General features: G+C 38.5%; 1 protein-coding gene across 13 annotated transcripts in view; it reads right to left on the minus strand.

Moving 5' to 3' along the window:
• Positions 1-21,700, minus strand: part of ZC3H13 (zinc finger CCCH-type containing 13) — a 51,151-nt gene that overhangs the window by 9,693 nt on the left and 19,758 nt on the right. For 6 of the 13 annotated variants that reach the window (XM_075712076.1, XM_075712119.1, XM_075712035.1 and 3 more), the window contains 11 exons: positions 19,905-20,044; positions 18,994-19,154; positions 17,477-17,674; positions 15,356-15,529; positions 11,289-11,599; positions 9,742-10,206; positions 8,576-8,758; positions 4,915-5,464; positions 3,723-3,826; positions 2,303-3,310; positions 723-1,232 (listed from right to left, as the gene is read on the minus strand). In XM_075712076.1, coding sequence (XP_075568191.1) covers positions 723-1,232; positions 2,303-3,310; positions 3,723-3,826; positions 4,915-5,464; positions 8,576-8,758; positions 9,742-10,206; positions 11,289-11,599; positions 15,356-15,529; positions 17,477-17,674; positions 18,994-19,154; positions 19,905-20,044 — 3,804 coding nt within the window. The remainder of the gene's footprint in view (positions 1-722; positions 1,233-2,302; positions 3,311-3,722; positions 3,827-4,914; positions 5,465-8,575; positions 8,759-9,741; positions 10,207-11,288; positions 11,600-15,355; positions 15,530-17,476; positions 17,675-18,993; positions 19,155-19,904; positions 20,045-21,700) is intronic. The other 7 variants (XM_075712094.1, XM_075712085.1, XM_075712112.1 and 4 more) reach the window with 3 other exon arrangements.

The following is a 21,700-nucleotide window of genomic DNA, read 5'->3' on the forward strand; positions in this document are numbered from 1 at the left end:
ACCATAACGTACACCAGTTACTCTGGATTTAGACTCTTGCTTCTTTAACATTGTTGATAAACATTGTAAGTACTTCCCAAACTCCCTCCCTATCCATACAAAGCTCAAGCTGTCTAATCCAGTGTTTGTCCCTTTATTTATTTATTTATAATCCTAAGCACATTTTCCCCAGTACCATTAGGGCCAGCAAATTGAAGCCACATTTAATAACATTACCTTGGGAACGCCGTTTTTGGACTGTTGTGCCAAGCCATACATATGTTTTACCTACTAATCAGACAATCATTTCTATGATAATTGGGCTCTGCAGAAAAAAATCCCACAGAACAGTTCCAATTCAACATTCATGTTTTTCACTCGTTACCTGTCACTTCCAAACTGAGAAATAAATCTTACAATGATCTAACAAGGCAATCAAATGTTGGTGTTATTCTTTAGCAAACTACCTATTCAGAAATGTTACACCTTGGCGAAATTATACCTCAGATCATTTACATTTCTTTGCCTCAAGACTTTAATAAACAACACTAACATTAACACAATTTACACTAAGAAGATGCTCACCAGAATTCTCTCTTATTGTGTCTGCTTCCACAATAGAGAAGCTGGAGCCAATACACCTTTCAGTAGAAAATTATTCTAATATAGCTCAGTTCAGCACTACACTAAAAGGGAAAGAATAAAATATTTGACAGTCCAGGTTCTCTCCCAGAATATCTCACCTTCTAAACTCTCTACCTTTTCGGTGTCATTCCCGTCTTCAAAACTTTGTAAAGGTCCTAAATCTTTGTCTGTTCGTTCCTTCTCAGAAGCCACTGAATCGCGACAAACACCATCGAATTCCTTTTCGTGATCTCTGTCCAGTTTCGTTTCACTGTGTTTTGTTGATTCTTTTTGAGAGGAGATGTCAAGAGTTCTGTCTCTCTCTCTTTCAGCAGTATCAGGTAGTTGTCTGTCTCTCTCTCTGTCCAGCTCCCGTCTTTTCTCCCTCTCCCTCTCTCGTTCTCTGAGTCTCTCTCGTTCCCTGCTCCTCGGCCAGTCTTTGTCAACATCTCGGTCCCAGTCTCTCTGTCTTCCCTCTCTCCTGTCTCTCTCTCGTTCTCGATCATGTTCATGTCGATCTCGCTCCTGAAGCCTTTCCCTGCTGTCAAAGGACCCAGATCTCGAATGGACCTGACGATCTGATTCAGGAGAACTTCTTCTTGAACTGTGGCTTCTTGAATCTTGACGATCTGAATGAAATATTTTAAATATATGCATGACTACAGCACATAAATGTAATGCCATTTTACTAGACCAAAGCATTTTAAAGATTCAGGTATGAAAATGTTCTTCTCAAAAGCATCACCTTCAAATTAATAATGCCTTCAGATTGCCTATAGATTTAACCTTAAAACATAAGGTACTTCTCCCACTCCCCAAAAAGATTTTTAGTGGCTACTTTCTACTATGACAAAAGCCAAACTGAAGGTACATCATTTTAACTCAGAAATTTGAGGGGGGAAGAAGAACCTTTATCTCAAAATTCAAAATTTTCAAAACATGTCTTCTAAAAACTAGGAATGCCTTGGCTAGCAAATGATGAATTCAGAAAACTAATTTCAGGCATGTAACCATGGGGAGAACAGAGAGCTGAAGTGCTTTAGGAGGAAGATATTTTTCTACTGATGCTGTTTAAATTTTAATACATTTTACCCATTTTTTTTTCCCAGGAACTACACAAAATAAAACAAGTCAATTGTGATTATTTTGATTTGCAACAAACATGATTTCCATATGCATTAAAAGTATGCCTAACAGGAACCATGACAGATTTACCTCAGTGAAAATAGCTCCTGAGATGATAATGGATCTCTCTCCTAGAGAGAAGAGACATTTTCATTTTGCACAGATTTCAGAATTACCATATCAAAATGAATGCTAATAATGAATTTAAGAACATTATTTAGATGATAAAACCACCTCAACATTCTGTTAGCACAAGCATTTTCTCTTTGTACAAGTTTTTTGTCCTACAAATTACTTCATTCCCCAGGCAGCATGAACTATATCTGACTGAATGTTTTGGTGTAAACGAAGTGGTAATCCTTCCCGCTGAGGATCAGCTTTTCAAATATGGTAACACTTGCAGGAATCTTAATTCACTCTGGTTTTACAGTGAGTGGCAGAGAGCACCTCCCTCTCCCTTCACACTAATTACAAATGCAAAGAGTATACAGACATGTAAGAATTATTTGGAATTTGTACCTTCGCACCTTTATAGAGAATGATAGGCCAGTCTCATTAAAATATGTCTTATTACCTGAAGATGTGCTGCGACTGGGTTCCCCTCGTTTCAACTGATCAATTCTGGACTTCCGCTCTCCAGTGATTTCTAAGCTTTTCTTCTCCCTGTCCCTGTCTCTAGAGCTACTGTGCAGGATCCTCTTCCGTCCAGTCTGGTCATCTCCACTGCGATGAGCTGACTCATTGGAAGGGGATCTAAGTCTACTTGAGGCATGGCTCCGATTGCTACCAAGGCTGCTGCTGCGCTTCTGATCCATGGGTTTACGGTGTGGTCCATCGTCTATAGTAACATGAGGGACTTCCACTTTTTCACCCCTCGTCCTGTGACTTTTTCTATGGGAGTCCTCAGTGCTTCTTTCTGGAACAACAATGTCACCGCGTTCAGGAACATCTTCATCTGACCAGTCACTAAATGTTGTATCTTCTCTTTTTGGGGGGACTTCTGCCACAGCTTTCTCAGGTGGTGCTTCAACCAATTCTTCTTTTGTTACAGGGGGAGTTCTTGGGCCTTTCTTCTTTTTATGATGTGGAACAATTTCTTCATCGGAAACTTCAGAATCACCCTTGGACCTCTTCCGCTTTTTCTCTACATTTTTCTTTTTTTGACCTTTCTTGGGTGAAAAGACCTGGCTTTCCTCAGTTGTTGATTCATTAGCATACCTTTCCACCCCACTGTCATCATCTTTCTTCTTCTTTGTGGCCTTTTTCTGTACTTTAGACTTCTTCTTACTGTCATCATGCATTCTATCAGAAGCATCTCTTTCTTCAGAAGGACGGTGTCCAAGATTTTCCTGAACCCTGGACCGGGAGCCTTCTGAAGCATCTGGCTGCTCTCTTTGCTTATCTGCTGAAGAAACCCTCTCTTTAAACTCTGGTTCTTCATAACGCCGGGAGCTTTCCTTTCTGTCCGATTTTCGCTCTTCTTCTTTCCAGCGACTCTGCCGCTCTTCTGTAACGTGAGAGGGACTCAGTGACCGGGATTCCTGTGGCCGCACAACCTGGCTCAGAAGTCTGTGCTTTTCATCTACAAAATGGGAAAAAGGATGTACTTGTATTGTTTAGGAAGGAGAACAGGTGAACATTTGGTATCTTGTGCATGCCAAAAAGTGCCAATCAAAACACATAATTCATTATTTCAGTTACATCTCAAGTTCTGCTGCTGCTGCAGCAGCAACAGACTATTTCCATTTTGGTAAACATGCACCTTAAACAACAGATGTGGAAGTCACTATCACCTGGCAGACGTAACATATAGTGACAAAATGAAGACAAAAAGACAAACATATAGATTAAGAACAATGATGTTGCTCATAAAAATAAGGGGAGAAGGACACATAAAAGCTTCCCCATGTTTTTTCTATTTAAGATTGCAAATTATTTTTCATAGGCAGAGGGTAAGCTGGATCCCACTGCAGAGATAGCCAACTCCTACTTACTTTTATCCTCTCCACTGTTGTAAGCATCACTATCAGGAGAGTGCTCACGGCGACGTTTCGGTGATGGACGAGGACTTGGACTACTTTCATTTCTGTGACGCTTCCTTCAAAACAAACATGTACAGTCAAATTTCTTCAGGATTCTTTAAAGAAAACATTCAGTTATTGAGTTTATCATCAATACAGTCCCTGAAGTCTAAACACTTCATAGAGAAGACAATACATCTAAGGATGCCAGGAAGTTTTGTAGTTTTCTAAGCTGTTATTCCATAACTTCAAATATGATCAGTTTTCTGATCATACTGTAAGATACCTTAAACTAAAACTCTAACATTTAAGACAACTATCTTTTTAGCAAAAAGTTATGAACGACTATTAAGGTCAATTTTTTCCCTGTGGCAATGGATCCTTGCAGCGGGTTGACCGCAGCTGGCAGCTAAGCCCCTACCTAGACACTTGCTCACTTCTCCCCCAGTGGAATGGGGGAGAGCCCATACTAGATGATTTATAGGAATCCAATTCTCTCACACAAAAGCAACTAATTACTGCCAAGCAAAGCAACCATTCAGGGCAACACTGTTTTGCTTATTATTGATGGAACAACAAGAATTTTATTGTACTAAATGAAAAAAAAGAAAAAGAGTCAGTGCTACACACTTAAAGGAAGCACCACACACTTAACTTGGGATATTGTTCACACCTTCACTGGTAGCCTTCTGGTATTGAAAATTTAGTAGTGCAAAGGGTAATGTACGTTCCACAGAAATTTAATGAATAAAGGTATGAACCCTGACCTAGTTAGCTGTTATCTGACTTTCCAGGCTTCAAAAGATACCACAGTCCGCTATTTTACTTCCAAGAATGCCGGCATCATTAAAGACAAGGCCACGCAAGTATACTTAGTCAGATATGGTCTGACTCAATTGTTAGTTTCTGAGCAGTTCCACAACTCTGCGCTAACAAAGCATCAGATTAACTTCACTAGCCCAGTACTGATTTTGGGGCCACCAGTATGTGCCACACAGATGCAGGGTAGACAGGGCTCAAGACCACACCTCTGCATAAACAGGGTATCTTCCCCCTTATGATACTCCCCTACTTACAAACTTACTGAAATCAACAGTAAAAGACTGCCTTTTTTTTCTTTTTCTTTTTTTTTTTTTTAACCAAAGTAACATTCAAATCAACTCACTTGGATTTTCTTTCCTCATGGACATCTCTTGAACTTCTTTCTTCTCGGATATCTTCTCTCTTATCCCTGCGGTCTTCCCTTCCTTTTTCTTTGTCATCCCAGTCTCTCTGGCGGTCTCTTTCTTTATCCCTGTCCCGACCTCTCTCCCTTTCTCGTTCCCGCTCTCGATCTCTTTCACGCTCTCGCTCCCTTTCTCGTTCCTCCCGCTCTCGCTCTCGCTCCTTCTCCCTCTCCCTCTCTCGTTCCCTTTCCCTGTCATGGTCCCTGTCTCGGTCACGCTCGCGGTCCCTGTCTTTGTCCCGCTCTCTCTCCCTCTCCCTCTCCCTCTCCCGAGCACGATCTCGTTCCAACTCTCTTTCCTTCTCCCTCTCTCTTTCCCGGTCTCGCTCTCTCTCCCTCTCTCGGTCCCTCTCCCTTTCTCGCTCTCTCTCCCGGGCCCTTTCATCTCTCCTATCATCAGACCGATCTACCCTTCGCTCTTCTCTTCTTTCATCCCGCTCGAGGTCATCGCTTCGTCCTTGATGTCGTACCGGGGAGCTTGCTCTCTGATCTGTGAAGAGAGGCAGGTTTGACTAGGAAGTGCTAAAGGGACATACACCACTTCTACTACACTGATAAAAATCCAAGAGCTTTTGCTTTCAAAATCTAGATATCGGTTTGCATTAAATGAAAAGCAACTCCCTGCAGAAACTTGGAAATTCTCTTTGGGGAAGGAAAAATACAAAAAGCAACTAACTTTGAAAGATTTTTTCAATATTTAGGCAGTGGGCTTTCCTTATTTTAGCCAAAAGTTACTACAAAAATTTTATTTTCTACCAGACTTTTCTGAATGGCTTCAAAAGATAATTATACACCTCACAGCCTAGCTATTACTATTGCATTACTCAATGATTCAAAATCTGGTACAAGGTCTTGAAAAAGCTCTGAATGACATACATATGAAAATGAAATGTTAAGACTTCTGTACGAAAATTTTACTTCCTAAAGCTATTAAGCGTCACGGGCTTTACAAGAACGCACACCATTTATAATACATAGTAAAACTTACTGCAAAGAGAGAAATACTAACCTGCCTTATCACAGAAGAGATCCCTGCACAGAAATACACAACCAAATCCATAAGAAAGGGAGAGGCAAGGATGCAATACAGCAAGCGGAACTACTGGCAGTTTCCATATGTATTCACTACAGAGCCTTACAGTTTTAAAAGCTGAGTTTTTCAATGTTCAGACAGTAAGTTTATATAGAAAATGACTGATCCAGAAGGACAGTGAAACCTGATTTATCTAACAATATTTACTCCCCACAGACTTAGCTGCATAGTTAGTTATATTTTTGATATTTTAAAAAATATTTCTATAAATTTTGACCACTTTATAACAACTTCTTTGCTGATGTTAGTAGTATTTGAATCACAACAAATCAATAAAACTATTTTTCTGCAATATATATTAAAAGCACTATACAAAGGAGAAAAAAATGGCACAGAGGTTGGTATTTTTCGGTCCATTACTCTGAGGCTGAGTGCGCACTTTGCTGTAAATTGAGACAATGTCCACCAGGGGTGAGCAGGGAGAGTTTGAGCAGGACTAAATCAATAAGACATGCATTTCCATCAGTTTAATCTATTTTCATCTCCAAGTGAATTAACAATGACTTAATGCTCCCCTGTTACCAGGTAAAATTAAAAGCAAACTTGAGTGACGTTTCTGCCACAGATGTAACACTTCTTTTTTAAAAAGGCAAATCATCAGTCCATGCAGTTGGTTCCATGAAAAGGTTTCACACTCTTTTAAAGGTGCCTATAACATTAGTATGCATGATAAATCATGTTATAAGTATTAGATTTTATACAGAAGTTCTATAACTCCTGTTTGTTATGTCAGTTTTGGTGACAAAACATCTACATGAAACGCTTACATGAATCAAGATACTGGAAGTGTATTAGACAATTAAACATGGATAGTCAGCACTTCTTACGTGAGTTTATTATTTGAAGTGCTGTTCCGGTGGTTGTTTGGAACACCTACATATTTGCCTTAACTGAACAAAGCCCAAATTTCCAAGCTTACATTTTAAAATCACACTAAAAAGATTCCTTACATATCATAGAACAAAGTATCTACCAAAATCTATTTCCATTTTTCCCTGAATGACAAATGTTAAAACTGTAGTCTAATTATGGAAACTACGTCTTGAGTTGTAACTCTGAGGAGGATTTACTATTACAAAAAGCAATCTAAATTTTTAAGGGAGAAACAACAAATCTTATCTCCATTCAAGCTCTTTACATTTTTCCCCCCAAAGGGAAACACAAGCCATTCAAAGCAACTTCCCTTCTAGAAATTTATCTTGTTGTGATGACACATTTTTACTTCTAAGGGTTGTCTTTCCCTATTATTTTTTTAATGTTTTTCTTAATTTATTAAGAACTCTGCATGATATGAAAAGCACAAACTACATTATAATATATCTAGGATTTATTGGGGGTGGGGAGTTGGAAGAGATAAAAGCTAGTCTGCAAAAGCCAACCCCCAGGACACATTCAGACCACAGGATTTTTCAGCTGACAAGAAAAAGGAAGCCTGGAGATTAGGTTTGTTGAAATCCTGCCTTGAAGATGAGACAGAATCTAAAGCAGAACCTGTCACAAGAACAAGCAATAATAGATACATTTCAATGGACCAAAAAGCACCTCACAAAGTACCATACAAAACACCTCTTAGAAAAACTGAAGTTAAACAACAGCTAGAACATATCTGTCACTTCCAAATCAAAACTCAAGATGGGGGGTGGGGAGAAGACCCCACTGTAATTTTGTATTTATTCTTCACAGCTCCTCATTTCATATCCATGCTGTTTTCATTTGCCTGACTCCTCCTGTTCTCTTAATTGGTGAGCAATATAAATATTTTCCGGAGTGGAAGTTGGTGCTAAGTTCCTTAGATACAACACAGTACTCTTTCAGGTGCAGAAGTGTGACATCTTGCATGCTATGTCTACAAGAACAGTCTTGCATACTCTTTCTGGGACCACTGGTACCTGTACCAACACTTACTAGGCAATTATTATTGACCACAACAAAGCATTCATCAATATTTAATTCCCCAAGCAATAAATTTTTTAATTAATCATAAATTTACAGTCACTTGCTTAAGTTGTCACTCAGTCAGTCTAGTAGTCAGGCCTTCCCCAAAACACCCCTCACATAATTTACAATGCAAAAGTACTATGTTTCTATACAGACAAACAGAACCAGTAATGAAATGTAGTCATGACTAAACTTACACGCATATGTACGTGAAGTGGAGGAGGTGGCGAACAGGAGGAGGAAAAAATGTTTTACATTGAAGTTGTACAACGAAATCTCTTGAAGAAGTTTAGCTTGTTTAAAGACTACTTGGATGAAGAAAATCAGAACATGCCAAAATCTAGCCATAGGAAGGGAGAAAGGGCATAGCATTCATGCATATGCTGCCAATGAGAGATCATACAACAAAAATTAACTTACATCAAGGATAGGACTAGTGTCAGTGTGCTGTCTCAAATGAGTTATTTATAAATTAATATTATGGGGGCAGAAAAAGGGAAAAAAAAGGAGAGAGAAACAAACATGCACATTTGACTACACATGTATGTCTAAAAATATACATTAAAATACCTCTTTCTCTGTTGTCACGCCTGTCCCGGTCACCATGCCTTCTTTCAAAGGAGGAATCCCTTGCTTGTTCTCGACTGTCATAGCGATCCCGATCAGTGTAGCTACTCCTTGATTCCCAGCTGTCATGGTAGTTTCCACTACTGCTGTGACCATCAACCTGGGATCCTCTAGTCCCCCGACTCCCTAATAGAGATGTTTCAATATAAAAGATGAGTTCCCACATGTAAGGAAATCCACTGATATTTTATACCAACTAAAGTGGGAACTTCTAATAAACTTGAGTTAACTGTTCATGGAGACAGAAATGGTAGTGTCAAAATCTACTTAACCAACAACTCTCAAATGTCACGTTTTAATTGTTAAGCTATTATTTTCAAACTGCAAACTCAAGACTTTCTAAAACCACCATTCCCTGGTGGCAGCATGAGGTCTCCTGACTAGGAATATAAGAGTCCAAAAACCAGTTCATATTTGTTCTGAGAAGGATGTAAACTTATAGACAGTGCAGCAGGACTAAGCATAGAAAGTAGAGATCATTTTTCCTGTAAAAATTGTATGGCATCTTCCTAATGAAAATGTCACAATAAGCCTGAGAAAGCCAAAACATATTTACTATAGATGATTAGAAGGTGATAAGTGAAGCTGTTCTACAAAGTATGTCAGGCTTTCAAAAATACTGCCAAAGGTTAAAATCCCACTCTGTTTGGTCAATCAAGAAGTGCAGGGTGGGGAGGTGAAAGATAGTTTTCAGGTACCTAAGACACCCAGTTGCTTTTGAGAGAAAACAAAAAACCTGCTGCCCAGTACTTTGAAACACACTGCCCCGTACAAATCTTCCACTACACATCAGCCTCTTATTTATGTTTGTAGCCCATGGGAAAACCTAGGGTTGCAGAAACATTAAATAGAGTGGCGTAAGGGCTAGGGTTTGTTTTAAAATGGGATGACAGAATACCAATGTTATGTCACTTTAAAGAATGGAGAACACAAGTGCTGTAAAATTTAAGCAACTGCTCTAGTTTAGCAACAATAGAATTGACCATAGCTTTAAAAGCATGAACTATTTGGCAGCACTTCCACATCGAATATCAAACAAGATAGTATGAATGTCAATATTCAATCTCCAATGATGGGGACACTTATTATTTTTTTAAATCACGCAATACCCTTGTCAGATAATTCTGGACCTCTGCCTCGACTTCTGCCAGTTCTATCACTTCTGCTCTCATTTCTGGAGTCACTTCTGGAGTCATTCCTTGTTTCAGCACGAGAGCTCTCCTCTCTGCCATGGGATCTTCCATAGCTGCGCGAGTCCTCCTGATACTGGTCATCCTTTTTATGGGCATCGCGACTCTCTCTGTCTCTGTAGTCATGGGAATCTCGAGTGGAGCGTGAGTCTCTCTGATCACGACTATCTTTGGTGTCTCTGCTATAATCCCTCGTATCTCTGGAGTCTCGAGTGTCTCTGGATTCCCTTGGCTCCCTCCGATCTCTGTTGTCTCTTGTCTCCCTCCGATCTCTTCCATCACGAGACTCTCTGTCATCTCTGTGATCCCTGGAGGTACTCTGCTCCTGGTCATAATCACGATCATCTCTTGTTTCTCTTTCTTTTTCCCTTTTCCCTCTCGTTTCTGTAAAATGTTTAAAAGAATGTTATATACCTAGCTTAATCAGAGCAAGCAAAAATTTAGCACACAACACTAAAATAATACAGTCAAAACATACTTATGACATATGCACAGAAAATCAAAATTAATACCCAAGTAGGACAAGATCATATTGGGTATCTACCTATACATTCAGTAAGCTTTAAAGATCTTTTCATGAATTTGAACCTGTACTTTACAAATATTTACCTGTTCAAAAGACAGTAAGTATAATAAAAATAAATTTCAAACATATTAGAGAGCAAGCAAACTTCAATAATTTTAAGGTAGAATCATTTCTCCTCCAATCATAGATTCCTTTTTTCTTTCCCCCCACACACATATTTTCAGGAAATTTGTGCTATATTTAGACCACTTGCTTTTAAGACCTCAATGCTCTGCTAAAGTGTTGGTTTTTTTGTTTTGGGTTGTTTTTTTTTTTTAAATTACATATTTATAATGTTACTGCTACAGGAAGGCAAGTTTACAGCCAGTCTAGAAAAAGCTGACACATGTACTCTTCATAATCTGTCTCTTGAGAGAAACAGCATGTTTGCCCATCACAAATTGCTCAAACAGCTTTACAAATTTCCAGAGGGAATGACTTTGTTTCTTTGCACACATCTCACTTAATATCAATTAAAAAGACAATAGACAGAGCAATTAGTGAGGACTGGGTTAGCATTTGGGCACCTCAGAGAAAAGAATAATAGTTACTTACAGGTATCCTGCTGTCACTCAGCTGATCTACTAGTATATACCTGATACCAAGAGAAGATCACTTACCTACTGACATAACCCTTGCATTACACAAGAAACACCTAGACAGATGTCTACAGGATCTTTAAAATCAGCTAAGCCTACATAAGCAGTCCTATCAAGAATACTCCATTGCACAGTCCCTGAAAACAGCACCAGCAGCACAGGAGCGATAATACAGCTAGTGTTTTCTTCACCCCCTAGCCATTGGGATAGGTGCAAACAATGCTACAATTTGAAAACCAAGTTTCAGAACGAAATTTACAGACAAATGAAAATTATTCTGAAGTGCTATTTTTTATTCATACCATCCCGCCTTTCGTGGCGCCTATCATGAGACTGTGAAGTCCGATCACGATCATGTCTTCCCTTTTCTCTTCCAGGAGATCGGTGTCTCGAAGGGCTTCGCTTCCTCTGAGGAGGAGAGGAAGAGTGTGGGGGATAGGGAGAAGATGATCGCCTTGCAGGCGGGGAAGCTGTCCTTTGATAGGATGGAGAAGGAGTTCTTTTGCGGTGTGGGGAAGGAGAATGTCTTTGAACAGAGGAGCCTGACTGTGACGAAGAGGAGTGATGCCTGGAAGATATGGGAGAATGATGCTGACCTGATGGGGAAGCAGACCTGCAAAGAAGAGTTAGAATAGGCACACATGTAATAACTTGATATGAAAGGTTCTCACCATACCCTAAAAAAGTGATTAAAATAATTTGTGCATTCTCTACCCTCTGTCTGCTGAAAATAAGTGCTTTTTCTAGAAAACATCAAACTAGTCTTCCCTTAAGGGTACCAGGATATCCTTTCAAAGTATCCTTATCTTTAAATGGCTATAGTTTATTTAATATCCAAGAAAAAGTTGTCCAATCAGAATTATATTACACAGCTAACAGAATGCTTTTTTTGGGGAAGGGAGGGCGGAGTCAGAAAAAAACATGATCTTCTCCCCCACCCCCAAACCAAGAACAATTGTTTTCCTCAATATAGAATGCTTTTTGGAGTTCATGGTAAAATTAGGAGAAAACTTTTACACAGTGTTATCTAAGGGGAATTTTTCTTCTTGTTTCCAAAAGCATTCAGCTTTTTAGAAAGCAACAGTGTATCCTTCTTGTGCACTTTTAACTTCTTTTATTACAAGCATTGATCTTTAAACAATTTTTAGGCCTATATCCTGAAAACCCATATGCATATCTACTTAAAATTTTAGCAAACATGAATGTTTACACAAACAGGGAAAATGCATATCTAATGGAATAAGAAAAAGTATACAAAGTGTCTCTCATCTTCAAAATCCCATCACTTAACTAAAGATCATTTACACAACAGTAAACAAATTTCCTCATAATACGTTATCTCATGCACAGTCTAACATGGACAAAAACACACTTCAAGACTTTGAGCTCAGTAGTGGGTTTTTTTCCCCCGTTATCAGCATCAAAGCAACTTGCAAGTATCTTTTCTCATGAAATATGCATTGCCCTTAACTCCCAATTCCCTTCCACTCCACAAAATTCCAGAGACTCCAAAGAGGAGAGCAGGAGTCAGAAAAACCACACATGGACAATACATCTTCAAAAATCCCACTTAATTTTAAGTAATTTAGTTCCTGTTTTTGAATGTCCATATACAGTGTTGGTGACTTCAAATAAACATCCAGATCATAGAGATGAAGCTCTCAGTTTCAGGTGACTCACAAATGAGGGACTACTTTACCAAAGGCAGTAGTACCTCCCTGCAAGCTTCTGCAATAGCCCAGCAGTTGGTAAAGATATATATGTAACACAGCTTTTGCTGAATATCGTGCAAACGTCACAAGAAATTCTTCTCAGTGAGACAGCTGATGTAAGTTGGGCTCTGAAGAGAATGAGCACTGGAATAATTCAGGTTAGCAGGCTTACAGCTTGTCATGACACTATCCAAGAGCCAATGCACAGTTGCCCAGCCAATGCTACTCAGCAGTGAATCTCCTGGCTAAGGCTTCTTAAAGACCAAGACTCTGCAGGTAAAAAGATTCTCCTCATGTCAAGAACACAGAGCAATGATTCAGCTTCCAAAGAGCAAAGCTTTGGGAACAGAATGCAAAGTGAAATCACTGGCAACCTAAGGCAGGAACTCAAGTCTGTAAGGAAGTCCTTTTTGGTTAAAAGACAACATGCTGGAAATCTTTTAATATCAGCACTTCATCCTTCCTTCCAGTCAATGTCAGTGACTCAAGAAAACTCCCATGGAGTAGTATGCTGATTACCATAGGACCAATCTCATGAAGATGGTGGTTTTACAGCCAAATTCCACTACAGAACCAGATATATTCACTAAATGAAGCATCTTGACTTGATTGTTGAGGCACTTCAGACTTGTCAATTAAGAGAAGTCAAACAAAGTTTTTGCAGGACAGGCTGAAACGATGCTTGAACTCAGCCACTTCATCTCTACTACATATACCCAGAAAAGTGGCAGAAAGAAAGAAAAATATATAAAACCAGCCTTTGGAAGACGCTTAACTAGGACACTCTGAAGAACAGGCTGCATGTATTTTTTCAATTTAATTCACACTGTGTCTGTAAGCTGGTATGCTCAGATATTGCCAGGCCTGGAGACTATCCTACCGAGATGTGTTTATGATGGTCAATGCTAGAGAATATTTGGACACCTCAACTATAGACTAAGATTCTGTATCTCCTTGTCTGAAGACCTAAAAGTGCATAGGATCCAGCTGATGCGCTTCTGATGTGGCTTAGGGGTGCCTGTAATTTCTATACACAGTCTGACCTCCAGGATACTTATGTGTAGCTTCTTTCATCTGGAAAATTAAGAAGCCTCAAGGTCCCTCCCCTTGTGCATGCTACCAGTAAACATTCCTCATGGATGGCAGGACAGAGGAAACTCATTTCCTCTGTCTCCATGGACATATACTCATGCTGGCTGCAGCTTTCCATCACAAGAGGGAAGGTCTGACCAACAACTGCTCCTGAGGAAACAAGTAGCCTGCGTGCCTTTAAGATGACAATTTGTACACATTATCACATACAAATGAAACAGATGGGAATTAGTAGTAAAATTTCCAAAGTACTCAAAGTAAAATTCTGTCAGGGTCAAAATGACTGACAGCATCTAATATAATGTCATGACTTACCATCTTTAAACTAAGACTGTGTTTACTTTTCACCATGAAACCATTGTTATGAAACACAGGATTACGAAAATTGTCTTGCATGGAAGGCTATCAATGGTTTGGAGACAAACAGAACATTTCAAATATCCTTCTCTGCTTCGAACAGAAGGCCCATTTATCTTCCCTGCTTAACATTCCCTTGCACAACACTCAATACGTCTGCACAGAACCCCAAAGCAGGCAGTGACGAGCAAAATATTGGAGTAGGTTAGAAAAAGTGGGGAAAAGGGTACTGCAAAGGTATTTTTCAATTGCATTACTACTGCCAGCTGCAGGGGGAACAGACTGCTCTACTCCCTTCCCTATAAACAATCCAATTTAAAGAAAATGTCCATCAGTGACATCTAGCTTAATACAATACATTGTTCCAGCTGAACTGAGCCATCACAGCAGCAAAAGAGCTTGCTTATGACTCTTAGGATTGCTGAATGCATGGGGTTTATTTTGCTTGTTTTATCAGCATGCACATATATATGACATCTGGTGTCTTTCCCCACCCTTCATCAGAAGTGCAGAAAATAAGTATGCTTCCCTCTCCATTATACAAACATAGGACTGCAGTAGTATTTAGCACTGCCATTGTAAACCTAAGCTTACAGACTCCTTCAGACCAAAATAAGAAGCCTCCTACTTTGTTTTTAATGGGTTGTAAAAGACTTTTTTCCTAAGGCCCCTAGAACTAGCAGGATGGTATCTTCCCTGAAGCTTCCTGCAAGAAGGGTCTCTGAAATTGTCCTCATATTGTACTGTTTAGCCAGTTGTGCTTGCTTTTCAGGAAAGATGTGTAGAGCCAGGATCTGTGTATCACTTTACCCATTTTAGAATGGAGAAACTCTGCTCCTTCCCCATCTCCAAGATAGAAGACTTCTCACATTTTCTACTTTTTAAGAAGGGGGAAGGTGAGGAAGGAAAAAAAGAAGTTCCCAAAGGGTCATAGACTATGTCTCGTATCAGACTTCTGAAGTTCTGAAGCCAAAACATTTGAGAGGAACTGACAAATGGAAGCCTGCACCATGACTTCTGTTCTTGACATGAGAGGTACTCTCAATGTAGTAACTTGGCCAACAAAAAGAAAAAAGTCTCAGAGCCCAAGTGTTTGAGGCACACACATACTCACAACAGACACATACAAACAAGCAGTCAAACCAACAGAGGAAGTTTCTGAACTAGAACTATCCATGGAAATAAAATCTATGCAATTGACCTCCCACCTGCGAGAGGGTGAGAAGTTATGTTTGTGAGTGGTTGACTTGGCTGGAGCTCGGGAGGTTTGTCTTCGCCTTGCAGCAGGCGGTGAATACTCCCTGGAAGGGGAAGAATTACTGCCAGAATGATCTGCAGGACTAGGAGAACGCTTCTGTCTATGGGAGCTTTCAGAGGGATCCCTGGGAAACATAAAAAGCAGCTTGCTTAACAAGTATAATATGGCATTAGTACATTTCTAAGTAATTACAAACAACTCCAAGACAGAACCTGTGCTTACAAGATCAGGAACTATCTTATAGAATCATTTGTTCTATTTATAATTTCATATCCAAAATTACCTTAAGCTAGCAAAATCAAGAATGCAAGATATGCACCAAATTTCTTGCTAATCACTGGACTGTAAAATACAAAACTAGAATATGAAAAAACAAAAAATATATTCTTGTAATTTTATCCAATATTTCATGTGGTGGTGAAACAGAATTCCTCTCAATGGAGAATTATCTTGCTACCCTATTTAAAAATCTCTGTAATGTCAGAACTATTTAAGAAGCCTCAAGCTCACAGACATTTTCAAATACTAATTACGGTTGCAAATGAATGAGAGAGATCTGTAAGAACCTTCAAGTATTTAACTTACTGTACATCATGAAGATTTGACATTTCTTTCTTAATTTTTATTATTTAGGGAAATGTCCTAGTTTTGGCTGGGATAGAGTTAATTTTCTTCCTAGTAGCAGGCATAGTGCTGTGTTTTGGATTTAGTAGGAGAAGAATGCTGATAGCAACAACTAAAACATCAGTGTGTTAAGTACTGCTTATGCTAGTCAAGGACTTTTCAGCTTCCCATGCTCTGCCAGGTGCACAAGAACCTGGGAGGGGGCACAGCCAGAAGAGTTGATCCAAACTGGCAAAGGGCTATTCCATACCATATGACGTCATGCTCAGTATATAAACTGGGGGGGGTTGGCTGGGGAGCAGGGATCGCTGCTCAGGGACTGGCTGGGTATCGGTCAGCGGGTGGTGAGCAATTGCATTGTGCATCACTTGCTTTGTGTATTATTATTAATTATTATATTGTTATTATTATCATTACCATTTTACTTTATTTCAATTATTAAACTGTTCTTATCTCAACCCAGGAGTGTTTCTCACTCTTACTCCTCCAATTCTCTCCCCCATCCCACTGGGGTAGGGAGAGTGAGCGAGCGGCTGCGTGGTGCTTAGTTGCTGGCTGGGGCTAAACCACAACAGGAAAAAAAGACAAAAATCCAACACTTAAATAAAAGGCTGTAGTCACCACAGCAATACCTGATTATAGTACAACGATAAGCCAAGTAATCTCTTGATCCTTTCAGCAATATCTAGAATGTTCTTTCACATTGCTTACAAACTCCTTCCAGTAATGGAGAGTGCAAGCACAAAGGAAATAATATATTTTAAAGTAAGAATGGTGTAATTTATTTAATCAATTAAAAATACACAATTCACTGGTCTTCCACTCCTCAGTCTTTGCTATGCCAGTTACAAAGTAAACACTTATGAACATGTACCCTATTTTCATCAACAGAATACAGGACTTAAAAATGGAGATGTATTTTTTAACTTAAATGGACACCTATGCTTCAGAAAATAACGGGAATAGTCATATTAGTCTGGCGGGGGGCGGGGGGAAGAGAGAGATAAAAAAGTGAAGTAATCCTAAAATTGCAGTAGTCTTTGACTACTTCAGAAATACTTTTAACCTGATGAAGATTAGGGAAGTTTAAACATGCCACTGCCAATTTAGAAAGATATTAGTCCTCTAAGATTTCAGAAGAGCAGGCAAGCGGACAAGTGAACAACTGTGATAAAGAATTGCTCCATTGGTGAAGGTCCAACTTCCTGAAAAGTACTCAATCTTTTAAAAGGGTATTTTACAAACTAAGTTATGTAATTATAACTTAACAATCTGTTAGTTATAGTCTATCAATCTATCCGTATTACTCATTAAATATTTTAAGTGCGTTCTGGAAAGGTTGTTGGCAAAGCAGGTAGAAATCCCTTATTATTCAGTGTTTTATAAAAGATAACTTTAAAAGCGAGGTTACATTAATGTTAAAAGCTAATAATACAATATAACTTACCTCTGTTTCTCTTTTTTCTCCTTGTGCCTTTCAAAGTCACGCCCTCTCTCTTTCACCTCCCTTGCTTTTTCTTCTGAACGTTCTTTTGCTTTATGTTTTTCTTTGTGTTTTTTCCCCAGGGGAGTTTCCTCTTGCACTGGAGGAGGAGGACTAGGGGTACGAGGACCTTTCTTTTTACTCTGGTTACTTTTAGAACTCCTAGAGATAAATTAACAGGGGGGGAAAATGAAGGACTGCCAACTACTTCAAATGATGACTTCTCAGATGTTGGCAGGAAAGCTATAATGTTACGGGCCTTGAAGCTTTTAGGATAGGATTCACCACTCCATTAGCAAGCAGTGTTCAATAACTGTACTTGACTGAAGGGTGAATGCAGATGGTAAAAATTCACATTGAGGTCTTCCATTTATAACCTGTATTTCTGAAGCAAGTGAACAGAAATAGGAATTGCTCCCATTCAGACAGAACCCATTTTCAAAGTTAAAATGCCATTGCATGAACAGCACACATCAGAGGACCAGGACTACAGAGTTCTGGTCTGTTTATCTTGTCTGTTTAGGCTCCCACTTCTGCAATGCAATACCCCAATCACAAGCACAAAATGACTTGAACAACTCGTGTCTTTGATTTAATGTTGACTACTTCAGGCAGGATAAAGCATCCAAATGTTTTTGAATATGCAACTCACAATATGAAATAGTATATATTTTTCCACATAAACTACCACTGACATAAACCCTATTAAACTAGGTAGGACTGCACACTGAATGTCAGTAGCATACTAGCCCACACTGTACATTCTCGTAGCAGAAACGACATTGTTTTGTCCTTTTGTTTTGTTCTTTTAAAGGTGATTTTTGCTTAGCAAATACAGATGTGTCTGCTTACACTGCTGCAGTAATTTCTTTCCTATCTCAAAGCTGCAAACAGTGATTCAAAAGGTCCTCCAGCCAGCAAGAACTTAGAAACAGGTTTTCGAGACTGACTTTTTGTGGCAAGGCGCCCAGTTTGAACTTCCTGTGATTTTCACATACCTTTGTCCTTACTTCCCCCCCGCTTCTTTTCCCCTCCTCTATTCTGAGAAATTACCTGCCTTGAAAGTGAAACATTATTTCCCAAACAGCAATATGCAATACCAACAAAATGTGCAGTTGGTCAAATTTTAAACATTTCACTTCAGTCTAGAGGAGCTATTTCACAGGCTGCAGCATCTCAAATGAAACTGCTTCCCACTTTTTAATGGTTTATATTTTCTCATCACCTCCCAGAGACTCTAGACATTCAAAAAGACCTGCTTGTAAACCACAAAATTAATCAACTGACAACTAGACGTATATAACAATTTTCTGCATAAGATGATTCACAGTGCACAGTTTAGAGACCTTCCCCTGAAGTTATATAATCAAAAGTCCTGAAAGCAAGGAAAATGAAAACATATTAATTATGAAAACCCCAGTAACCAAAATCAGCATGGTTCTCTGTTCTCACTTTCTCGCAAGATGCATCTACATACTGACCTCTGCTGATCCAAAAGCGGGGAAGATACAGCAGATGCTTTCTTATCTTTCTTACTAGCTGAAGAAGATGATTTTGGACTGGATCTTCGTTTTGGAGATTTGCTAGACTTTCTTGGTGATGGCGATGGTGATAATTTAGATCTAACCACCTCTGGAGAAATCTTGAGGAAAAGAATATATTAACCGATAAGATACGGATGCCCAAAAGCTTACCTCTATGCTGATATACGTGTCAAATATGTAAGTTCAGTAACAGTCTACATCTGAGATCTTAACCATGTATACATCTACCTCAAATAAACTAACCACATTGTTTTCAAAGAATAGCATAAAAGGAAGACGACAGGAAAAGGGTGGGGGAAGAGAAGATGATGCACTCTGTAATACATTATAAAAACTGTAACTAGAAGTTTAAAATCAGTACATTTCCAATTAGCACTCAAGTTTGTCGGAAAAACAAAGACCTTCTTTCAGGCTTTTGGTTTTTTTTTTAAATCTTCCCCAAAATTTTACAGTTTCTAACACTTACAGCTTTGTCCCTATCACTCTATTTTACTCTGCTACTACAAGACATGTTGGAAAACGAGCTTGGCAAATGCCTTGTGTTTTCTTCTACATGTCTTCTCCATTAAAGGTCTTATTAGTTTTATATCATTAAAATGCATTAAATCCTACTCATTTAATAGTCAACTTCATAAAGCAGAAAACTTGGTTATGGTGCTGGATGATTGACCAGATACTCACAACTAATATCCAAGTCACATACTAAGTTATACATGTGCCAGTTATTTACTACCATGTAACACAATAGTGCATTTGTAGCCCAGGAAGCTCAAGTCTTCCAGGAAACAATTAGAAGCCTATGAAGTGGCTGACTTATTTTTTTAATTTCATATTTACGTAATACAAACCTCTTTTTTAATGACTATTTCCTCTCGTTTCTCCATGTTTTCCTGTTCCAGCTTCATGAGTTCTCTCTGAATCTTTTGGCGCTTCATTTCCAAAGACAGCTCATGGTCATAATCATAATTAACATCTCCATTATCTGAGTCTTTATTTAAAAAAAAAGTAAATAGATTAGTAAACAATTACATATGAAATAAATAATAATATTTAACATACTGGATGCCAAGCATAAATATTTCCATGACTTAAGCACTGCATGAACAGATCAATGAAGCTAAGCCAAATCTCTTCTCCAATTATGTCTGTAAACCTGAAATAACTCCAGTTAGTTCCATACAACCTGCAGTTAAATTCTTAAACTTCATTTAAAAAAAAAAAAACAACCAAAAAACCACCCCCCCCACCACCACCTTAACTTCTTTCAGAGACTTGCATCAATTACTAAGCTGAGGCAGCACAGGAAGCCCAGTAAACCATTTATTTATATTTAAATAACAAAAAAAATTAAAGGAGTGTGTCTTCACAAAGACCAAAAACATGTAGAGCACTACTTAATTGGGAAATCTCGCATGAAACAGATTTAAATAGAGATGCATGATACTAGAGGATTTTGTTTAATAGAGTATCCCACAAATCAATTGATACACTTATTTAATTACATCTACAAATTGATTTTAAAATAAAAAGTCGGCATGACCTCTTTTTCTGGATAAATGCACACTTCAGGAGTTTATTTCTGTTTTTAAAACATTATTACTGTTTGGTTTTCACATCAGAAAAGGTCTAATTTCTTGCACTTTTTCATTAAGTCATGGCTAGTTAATATCATATGCTTCAAGCCGAAAATTAAAGCAGTTTTACTCACTCTGTTTACATTTCTTATTTTGTTTGTGGCTATTTAAGTCTAATGCTCAGAAAGCACATTAGAAAAATAACTGTCAGAGAAAGATGACTTCATTAAAAAGTCATTAGCTTTTCACTCCCCTTCCTACACACAGGAACTATATAAAAGGTTTTTCAATAACTAAAGTCAGTCTACAAATTCCCTCCATGTGTCATGAATGCATTGGAACAGCTTACAGAGAGGTGCAGTTCCTAACAGCATAGGTTCTTTACCAGTCCATCCGTCTGCTTCAATAGCACTCATTAGAGCTTAACAGACAGCAATTCCACTTCATCCACATAACTGTGATCAATGCTATTTTGAAAAAATCGTAATTCTCAAGCTGAAAGCCTCAGTTTCTAAAACTTAAGACATTCATACTATATATTTATATAGAACTTGAGTTTTTTATGTTCCGAATTTTTTTGACTTAAGATTCTATTTCCGTGCATACGTGTCATAGGTCAATGTTTCTTAACTCATGCTGAAAACAAAATTTAGAGAGGAGTGAAAATACATTATGGCTACTTTTCTATTCATGTATTGTGCTTAAGACACAGCAAACCAACATTTGCAACACTTATAGCACATACTATAGAAAAGCTACCTACTTAATGGAATTTATAGAGGTGCTCCATCCCACAACCAACTTGTAGTATACTTTATTGCAAACACATTCATCACATCTGAATTCACTCAGAATGGATCAGGATTCCCATCTTCTCTTGCAATATTGTAACTACTTCTGAAACACTGACACTTACAAAACTACAAAAACACCACAGTTCATTAGAAGCTGCCATAATTTCAGGTGAACCTGGACTCTAACAACAGCAAAATTCAGGAGAGAGAGGAGAAAACAGACAGTCTTTTCCTCAACTGTCTGCATATTAAATGGATAAGTATTATCAACAAGGA

This window comes from Pelecanus crispus, chromosome 1, assembly GCF_030463565.1.
Source record: "Pelecanus crispus isolate bPelCri1 chromosome 1, bPelCri1.pri, whole genome shotgun sequence".
Taxonomy (NCBI): domain Eukaryota; kingdom Metazoa; phylum Chordata; class Aves; order Pelecaniformes; family Pelecanidae; genus Pelecanus; species Pelecanus crispus.